The 10,114-nt window shown below is 40.9% G+C and overlaps 1 protein-coding gene across 1 annotated transcript; it reads right to left on the bottom strand.

The window, feature by feature from the left end:
- Window positions 1–3,026: 3,026 nt before the first annotated feature.
- Window positions 3,027–7,663, bottom strand: LOC131248555 (ycf20-like protein). The gene is made up of 3 exons (XM_058248888.1): window positions 7,511–7,663; window positions 5,874–6,061; window positions 3,027–3,528 (listed from the first exon to the last, which is right to left on the bottom strand). The coding sequence occupies exons 2-3, from the start codon at window positions 6,056–6,058 to the stop codon at window positions 3,087–3,089; spliced, it is 627 nt and encodes a 208-aa protein (XP_058104871.1). The 5' UTR covers window positions 6,059–6,061; window positions 7,511–7,663; the 3' UTR covers window positions 3,027–3,086.
- Between the last annotated feature and the right edge of the window lie 2,451 nt (window positions 7,664–10,114).

The following is a 10,114-nucleotide window of genomic DNA, read 5'->3' on the forward strand; positions in this document are numbered from 1 at the left end:
ATCACATTGTTTTGGTAATGTTTCTTTTCCATTCAAATAATGTCAAGAAAACAAAATGAAGAGAAAATACAGAGATCAAATTTATCTAAAACATTTGTCTCCTAAAAAGTTTTTAATGCCATGGATGACTCAGAACATTGATAAGGTGGGACCCTCCAGGGACAGACCATCATTCAAGATGTCTAGTATTGTAAAAATCCTAGCTGATCAACCGCTGGGTTAGGATTTTCACTTCAAAAGGAAATGCTTGGTGGATAGTCCTTTGGCTGAGGGTCCACTAAATCAATGGTTTGGATCAATTACCTATTGCCAATCTACAGGTAATTTAAACTAATGAACCATTGCTAGGATGCAGAAAACAAGCAAAGAAGAACAAAAGCGGTCGCGAAGCTTAGTTGTTGCCATTTCTTAAAATTGGGTGTGGGTCAAATGAAGAAATTGACCGTTTAAATAGTCTTGAGCCCACCATTTCAGCGTCTCCACGACCATTAGATATGCCATGTCCGGCTGTTAGAAAGGATTTTAGTAGCGTTTACACTTGATTTGGTGCGCCAAAATCACAGAAGACTTTACGGGGCAGTTGCGCCACATATGGTATAGGTCAACTTCATAAATATGAGTTAAAGACTGCATAAGAAAATATTAAATGCTAAAATTTTATCAAAAATATTCTATTAAAATGCTAAATACTAAAAATTTCATCAAAACATAGCTCTATCTAACATTCAATGCTAAAGCATTGTCAAAAGTAACTCTAAGCAGATGTTAAAGTTAAGTGAGGTGAGACTTCAGCAAGTTTTCTATGTGAGAGTTCAGTGACATGAAGACTTCAACATACACATGATCCAACAAATTACGCTTATGTAGAAAATCAAGAAAGTTTGCAATATCAATTGTTCAAATGATAAGGAAGCTTAGGTATGGTCACCACCTTCCAAAATCCTATAAAAGTAGCACGCAATGAATAACTTTAAGCTCAGGCTAAACACAATCAACCTACATAGCACAATGTTATTTTTATCTTAGTTTTTATTTCATCCACTTTCATTCACCCTAAAACATGTAAGGTTTAGGTTAGTTTTGGATTGTTACCGTCCAACAGCATCATCATTCCTATTACACCTAGAATCCGACAATGGTGAGTTGTGGATATTTATACCAAGAGTACTTACACATAAACCTATTGTCAAAGTAGGGCCTCTAGAAGCGAAAAATATCATTTCACTTAACCCACCTCTAACTGTGCACATAATGCTTGAACAATGTTATCATGCCATCACTTTCCTCAGTAAAACTGTAATGCACCAGCTGGCCATGTGGATCTGTATAATCAGTGCAAGACCAAGTTGACTAGATAGGACCCACCTGCCCATCGTGGAAGTGCAGGCTCTTTTTTTTTTTTTTTGGTTTTGTTGTTAAGATGATCCTCACCCTTGGAAAAATAGCCATGACATAAACCACCGGCCATTCTAGGATTTTATGTGTTCTTGGATAGGACGGTTAAGATTGCTTGTGAAATTCAAACTTTGCTCATGGCCTATTCATGATGGGAACTACCCTTCCAACGGTACCGATCATCCGTACACATGACACAACTTCAATAGTCCAGCTGACTGGGTGGGGTCCAAATGCTCCTAAGGTAGATGAAACCGTAGAGGTAGATCCATCTCTCTACATCATACGTGGTCTGGTTATCCATCAATCTCAACTTTCCAACTAGTGGCCCTCATTTTGGATGGACCATGTTTGGCAAACCATGCTTGTCAAGAGAACAACAGCCGTCAAATAACTCCCCTCCTTCCAAATCTTGTCCATTGGAGGGGACTTGAGCGAGTACCGACTTTGGTGAGTACCTCGCACACTTGGCCATGTGGCACACGTGTGCAACATCCCATCTATTCATTAAGCAGTAGATACCTTGTCTTAAGACAAATAAGGTAAAGCTAATCTGATCATAAGATGGGCCATCATGCACATCGAATTCGGACCATTAATCAAATTCTGTAAATCACCCATATTTATTTTATCAAGGTGCGTCTGATCGGTTGAGGCCAGTCTGATGAGCGGTGTGGATTCCATATGCGTGAAACCATGTTTACGGGGACCCTGACTCAGTCAATTCCCTACTTAACTCAGGACAGAACGAGTCGCTGTGAGTTACATGAGTCTAAAACCATGAGTTGACAATCCAGTCAGGAACATTTAGCAGAACTCCTGTCTCCTGCTGGCTTCCATCTCTATCTTCATTGCATACATGGGCACCATGTATGAGAGGTTGGGACCTATATGCCACCACATGCATTACCAACAGCCAAATATTACAGGACCACAATCATCTGTGTTGCTGCTGATAGGCTCAGGGCTCAAAAAATGAGCCTAATTGAATGATCCTAGTTGTTTGATCATACCCTTGCGATTTAGTGTGGACTATTCAATCAAATTCTTTCTTAATAACCCAAATGCAGGCAATCAACAAGCCGGTCAGGGTTGTCTAATCATCAGGAAAGTACCCCATATAAACTTCCTTGATGCATGGGCATCTTGGTTTGATTCCAAGGATGCACCGTGTCTCCAAGCTGAGGTGGGGTCTCCGAGATGCAAAATGGCAACGAGGTGGGATGCATTGTGGGACCGTGTGAAGAGAGGGTTGCCCCCATGCGGAGCTCTTGACTGGGTTTGCCTGAGAGGGTTTGTATATAGGGATAAACTGATCTTTCCCATCAGCTCTAGAGCTTTTGGTGTGATGGTTGGTTGTCCACTATCAAAATGGTATCAGAGCGAGAGCCCAATGTTCGAGTCTCTTCACTGGTGTGGGTGAATGATGCGGGAGCATCTTGGTGTGATTCCATGGATGCATCATATCTCCATGATGAGTGGGGTTGCCCATGAGATGGGATCTGTGAGATGCAAAATGGCCACGCCTAAGTTTGCGTGGGAGGGGGACCCATTATGGGACCATGCTATCCCATCATCAGAACAGGTGGGCCTCCTACATAAATCTCACTGCGGCCATCTTTCACCCTTGATCAGCCCAAAATAAACAATCTTATTGAACCCAATTTGGATTGATAGAAAGAAAGCTCCTTTTAACTCCCCAGTTTGAAGGCATCTACAAAGAGACCCAAACAAACACCAGCTTTCCAGTAGTTTACCATCACAACCAAGGACTGCAGTCTACCACGGGACATTGCCATTGGCTTCCTGTACATGAGCATGCCAATCCCCTCAATGGCAGCAACCACAACACCAGCTACCAACACGTCCCAATCGCCCGTTTGTCCCAATATCGTTGCAAGTGCATTGGCTGTGTAGAAACCCAAGAGCACTAGGAATATCTTCATGGGGGAGTTCCTTCTTGCTGCATTCAGCTTCTCCAGCAGCTGCTTGCCACCAGCACGGACTATCCTCCCCAACCGAGTCCCTCCAAGCCCGGTGTTGTCTCCATCAATGCTCTCCTGGCCGCTGTTATCAGGAATTCCACCTGTGTCTAAAGCAAAGGCTAGGCTCCACCCATGTCTTGTGAAAGTACTGTACAATGTAAAAGAAACACGATCAGGTTGATAGATAAGCAGATTGCTTTATAGGGACAAAACCTTGCCAAAACCAAGTCGACTCGTCCGACTGGACTCGGTTCTGGTTTCAGCCGTTACAGCTGAGTCCCGGTGAGGAGCAAGTCATACTCCAGAACTGTAAAATCCATGCTCCAAAGAACTGGTTTACGAGGAATAACATGTTAAGAAAGTGATGCATGAATATGGCTGAACGGAATTAGTCATTGGGTTGATCTTGATCCTCTGGACAATCAATCACTTTGGGAGCAATGGAGCAATAGACCAAAAGGTACAAATATGGCCTGAATTTTCATCTATGACACATTCCCCATGTATTTATACCAGGGAAATTATCACAGAGAAGCAGTTTATGCAATCCTTCACCTACAGCCCTGCCTTTCCTGCCAACATGTCGTGCATGTGGGACATCCAAGCCCTCCAAAAAAATGGGCCATACCATGAAGATTGCCTGCCATGAAAATCAGGTCACCGCACACCATGAAGACCATCAGCTGTCTGTCAATTTCAATGGTGTGGCATGACTGATGCCTGATTTTTGCCTCGTGTGATACTTCATAGTTTATGGCTCAGGTGTTCTACATTAGTGATACATTGGCAGGATGAATGAGGCTATGTTTGTAAACTTCACGTTTACTAAGTGCTTGCATGTGTTTCAGTTCTCATTTTGAAAGACCGACCGACCGTGTGATCAGATGCATCCAATTAAGCCGCAGCACAGTTGAGGACTTCAAAATTTTGGCAGCATTTAGATGCTCACTTGAATTGAATTTGCAATGATTCAATTCAATAATGTGCAGATGATCAACGATGTTATAGCCCCACTTCATCCATGTTGAGGGAGCAGTCCACAAATTGAAATTCTTCACTTTAGGTCCAACTTGAAATGCATGGAATTGCAAGTAGGGGCTCAGTCATCATCATGAATTAGAGGCACATTCACCAGTGGTACAGGGCTGTTGTGAGATCCACTTGGCGTTTATGATAATGAACCTGTCTAAAAGGATCACCCCACCATGATGGTGAGGTCCCGACAACAAGCCCATCCAACCTTCAGGTGGCTGCCGCCCGCACCATAGAAAACAATGAAAAAAAATAAACACCCAATCACTACGAAGTTCAAGAGGGGCCCACTTGATGATTGCACTGGCTTTATTTTTGTGGTGTCCCATCACCGTGGTGTGCACCTTTTGGACGGGTTGCATGCCATGCACAAACCATGTTAACTCCACCATTTGAATTTGGGGCTTTTGGATGGTTGTACATTGTTTTGTGTCTTGTGGCCCACCTAATGGTTGGGTTGGGTTAGCTTGATTTTTTAGCTAGGTACACAACATGGATGGGAGCACCTTTTGGACAGGTTGGATGTCATAAACACACCTACAACAGCTGGTACTGCTGTTACTTATGGTGGTAATGGTACCCAGTGTTTTAAGTATCGACGATATTGACCGATATATCCCATGTATATCTTGCTTCCCACCTGTGCGATACGAAACACACTAGTAGGATATATCCTACATATTCGATCCGGTGAGCATTTTTGATTTTCGATCATTTTTTTTTTCTCTATAAATCAATGTCAATTTGTTACAAATTTATGATTTTTCATGTTTTGCATGAAAAAATCATGGATTGGGAGCTTCGATTTCAAGATTTGGAGATGGGCCGAGTTGCAGAAAATAGAAAAAAATCAAAAATCAAAATTTCCCAATTTCTCGCAAAACAGTTGCAATCTTTGTGTCCAAACATAAAATTAAACACGTATGTAACCTGATTTACTGATTATTCTTTTGCTTTTGAATGTATTGCTTGTGTTTCCACACGTCTTCTTACATTTATAAATTATATGAATAGACTTTTGAATATACTTGCATCAATTCAACTAGACTGCGCATAGATTAGAACCCCATATAAAGAAAACTTATCATGTGCACTTGTTTTTTGTAATGTTTTGATTTATAAGTGTGTATTGATGTCTTTTTTAACAATCTCTGAAATTTCAATAAAAAATTTGACCAATTTCTCAATGTTTCCCCATGTGTCCAACAACAGTGATACATTACGCGATACAACCAATATATCCCATGCGATAATTGATACGTATCCGTATCCTAAGGGTGTGATACGTAACAAGATACCGATATTTCAAACACTGCTGGTACCATTGGAGCATTATCCTATGAATTAAAATGGTGCCACCTATATGGGGTACTTTTTCTACAATGAATGAATTTGACCAATGCAATTCGTTTCAATTTAGCATCCAAAAGCACCCTTAATGTTCTGAGAATGAGAATATACCTCTTTTCAAAAATTGGTGCTGATCTCATGCCAAGCCTAGAAATTCGTCCACTGAAACTTGGTTTGAGGATCCATCTCTGCATATGGGCACAAGTTTTGAGAGGCATATATGACCTTTCTGAGCCTTCATTCTCGACTAGAGGCGTAGCTGATTGCACCATAATTGCTCCCATGCTACAGGCCATGAACTACAAAAGCATGGAAAAGAATGTGGTTAGAGCAATTTCAAGACCATCAAGGAAATAAGAAGCCACATATTTTAAGGATACATTTGGAGGTATCCAGCTCTCAAGGTTGATACAATGTGCTAGTGTCAAATGGCTAGTGAGATATGTTCAGGACCTTCCTTGACATATCACACTTGTGATTGGGGTGCAAAAGATGGGAAAAAGGAATCCTGCTTAATGAAGATAACATTTGCATTCCACCTAAATGCCATGCCTGCCTTGTTGGACCGGAAGGTGTGCCAACTGTGATTTGGAAGCACAACTAAATGCACCCTAAACCATCCCATACAACGTAATTTATGGCCTTTACGCCACTTCCATTCCAAGACCAAGATTGTTACACCATCAAGGTTGAAGCATATGATTCCAGAAGCAGACATGAGAATTCCATCAAGGATGGTCCTTTGGCATTACCAAATGCATGAATGTGAAGAAATGGGTGGAACATACAGTAAACATGGATAAGAGCGTGCATGTCTTGAGATTAAACATATAAAGGCAAGATGCCAGTTCATTGAAAAGAAACAAATTGATATCAGAGAAGAAAAGGTATAAATTTCAAAATTAATTCAAGCCAAATTGAGGCAACTCATCTATAAGACACGTGGGATACAAGCATGCCAATACAAACTATCCAAATTATAGGCCCCATTGTGGAAGAAGTATGGACTGGCACCAATTATTCGGCCTAAACCATCTGATCTCAAGAATTCAACCACATGCTGTCTCTTTGAACCATATCTATCTAGTAGCCCCCAATCAGACGGTTAAGAATGCTCGATCAATTTGATAGCTGGTCTAGGGGGGCCACGATTTTGAAAGCTCTGATCAGCTTGCATATACGCACATGTACCTATGAGTTGCCGCGGTGTACTGAATCACAGCAAATACACATTGTAGTCTAGCCCAACATTCAATCCTCTTATCAAATTTGTCACTTTCTATGCAAATACAAAGTGTAAATGCATTCAAGAAAGCCAAATAACAAACACCCATTTCGGGAACAGTTTAAGCGGCATTCCGACAAACACCCAAATGGCATTGCTTCAAATTCCAATTACAATTCACACACAAAATAATAATAATAATAATAATAATAATAAATAAACCAACAACACTTCGAATTCCAGTTACAAATGAAATTTATACTTGAAACACTTCGAAATCTTCAATCTAAGAATACCCTTTTCACACGAATTCTACATACAAGCTGATACAAATCTAGAACCCGAAACCATTAAAAGAAGAAGAAGAAAAGAAAAGAAACTACAAGATAACCAGAAATGAATGAGGCCAACAGAAGATGGAAAATATGAAAAATAACATGTCCCAACTTCGAAATTTCGTAATTTAGAGTAACGCAAGAAATAGAAAGAGAAATACAGAAAGTGGGGGTCTTTTCTTCCTTACCGTTTCATTCGCTAAATCGACATAAGCTCTTGAAACTGCGAAAATACAATTGGGTTTTGAATCAAAGTAACAAAAGTGAAAAAAATTACGATTTTTTGTGAGTCGGAAGAAGAGAATGTATTGGATAGGCTTATGGCAGTATGGCGACCGATGCCCTCTGTTTCTGTATTACTGGGTAGGCACGTGCGCATGCACGTGCAGTGCTGGTGGACCCGGGTATGATCGTTCCCTGCCGTCCTGGTTTTCGATTTGTAAAGGTAGGGCCCGTTTTTCATTGATCCAAACCGTTGATTTTATGGGGGAGATTAGATTCTACAAAATATGGAGATTTTACCAAATAATTCAGATTTTAGAAGGGTGGAAATTACGAAAATGATCTCATTCATTTTGTTTTTCTTTAACAAGTGGTACAATCAAGATTGTGGGCCCACTTGGTATATATGTATATGAAATCTAATCCATCTAACATATGCACCCCATCATTATGATTAGCCAAGAAAAAATCTGGTCCATCGATTCATCATTGATGAGTGGTGTATATTGATTTCTACGGTGTGGCCCACTTATTATCGGATATACCAGATTCATGTCTTTTGGATAGGGTGGATGACTTACACATACAATAATCAAAGCTAATAATCAAACTGCACCCACACCCATTCTCAACACCTGTTGATTTCGGCTCAATTACTTGAATGGACGGCCCTAAATCCGGACGAAGCTTGGTGGATCTGGGAACCACTGAGCTGGATTTTTTTGGGGACTGTGGGGCCCACCGTGACGTGTGTTTTATATCCATGCCGTCCAGCCACTTTTCCAGCTCATTTTAGGAGTCAGATCCAAATTTTAGGTGGACAACACCGAAGGAAAGATGGTGATTGAATGGCCACCGTTAAAAACTTCTCGGGGCCACAAAAGCTTTGGTTCCGGATGATATTTGTGTTTTCCCTTCGTTTAAGTGTGAGGGACATAATCAAGAGGTTGGATGGAAAATAAACATTACGGTGGGCCCTAGGGAAGTTTTAATGGTGGGAGTTCAATCACCACTGTTTCTTATGGTGTGGTCCACCTGAGATATAGATCTGCTTCAATTTTTATCTCGTGCCCTATAATGATCTGGAAAAATGGATGGACAGCGTGGATGTAAAACACATACATCTAGGTGGGCCCCACAGACACGGAACCACCCAGATGCACTGAATCTGCGTCCCTTGATTTTCAATTGGAAGACCATTTTTTTTTTTTAAAGTTTCAGTTGGATGGGTGTTAATTTCACTTTTTAATCAGTGAGATTGGTGCCCACTATTTTGATGGTCTGGATAGGTCCAAATGTACGCTGGTGCCATGTACAGTAAAATAATAAGGACGTGGGTTATTAATTAAAATAGCCCTCAATTATATTGTTATAAAGCAATGACATTAGCATCGAAGTTATTATTATTTTAAACTTCGAGTATTATCAGTAGGGCTGTGCATGAACCAAGTTAGCTCAGTTAGCTTGCGCGACTCGACTTAAAAAAGCTCGATTTGACTTGGTTCACAACTGAGTTCGAGCCGAATCAAGCTGATTTTTTAAGCTCCAAGATATTTCGAAATGAGTTCGAGCATGGCCGAGCTCAAATCAACTCGAATCAAACACCAACTCGAATCGAACTCGGATCGAACCAGTTCAATGACTCAGTTACTTTGATATTGATGTTGCTCACCAAGTGTTTGATGAAATGACCCAATCGAAGTGGCAGTTGGTGGCAAGGAAGGTATGTATGTGAAACAAATACCTATTTTTCTTAATTTTGATGTTGCCTACAAGGTGTTTGATGAAATACCTGTAAAACTGCTGCTCTTGTTTTACAAACAGTGAGAATTTGAAGGTGCAATCCATGTTCTGCTGACTGAACCAAGCCGAGCTGGCCAGTCAGCCTTGAGGACCGAGCCGAGCTGAGTTCGAGCTGGGGTTAGCTAGTGGCCGAGTCAAGTCAAGTTGTGCCAAGCTCGACTCGGTTCGACTCGTGTACACCTCTAATTATTAGGATGAAAATGCTCCTCTGCTAACTGTCCCCTCATGCGGTGCTAGCTTTTTGCAAAATTCATTTGAGAGAACCTTTTGAGAATGAGGTGTGGGTCTTACTAAATCAACGATCGAAGCAACCCTTTAGCTAATCTGATCCATTCACTGTAATTGGACAACCATGAACCCACAGTAGGATTATTTCAAGAAAATTTTAAAGTTGTTTGTGGCCCACAACTGCATGAACTTTGTGCACTAATTTTGAACTGTTTTCACCAGTGTGGTCCACCCGTGATGAGTTTTTTCCTCAAACTTTAACTAATAGAATGAAATAAAAATCTATTTTTATGTGGATGGCTTTGATATACTCCAAGGCAATCTAGTGGGCTTCACATAAGATGTGGGATTGATTCTATAAGTGGGTCCCTTGCACAGGAAAGGTCATTTGGCATTTTCTTTCTTTTCTTCTTGTTCTTTTTTTTTTTTTCATTGGAGAGGACCATTTGGCCATTAGGACTATTGCTACCTCTGTGGGACCCACTCCAATGACCTTTTGGCATGCATCCGGTGTCATTCTCTCAATTCTAGCAAGGTTC

This window comes from Magnolia sinica, chromosome 6 (assembly GCF_029962835.1).
Source record: "Magnolia sinica isolate HGM2019 chromosome 6, MsV1, whole genome shotgun sequence".
Lineage (NCBI taxonomy): Eukaryota > Viridiplantae > Streptophyta > Magnoliopsida > Magnoliales > Magnoliaceae > Magnolia > Magnolia sinica.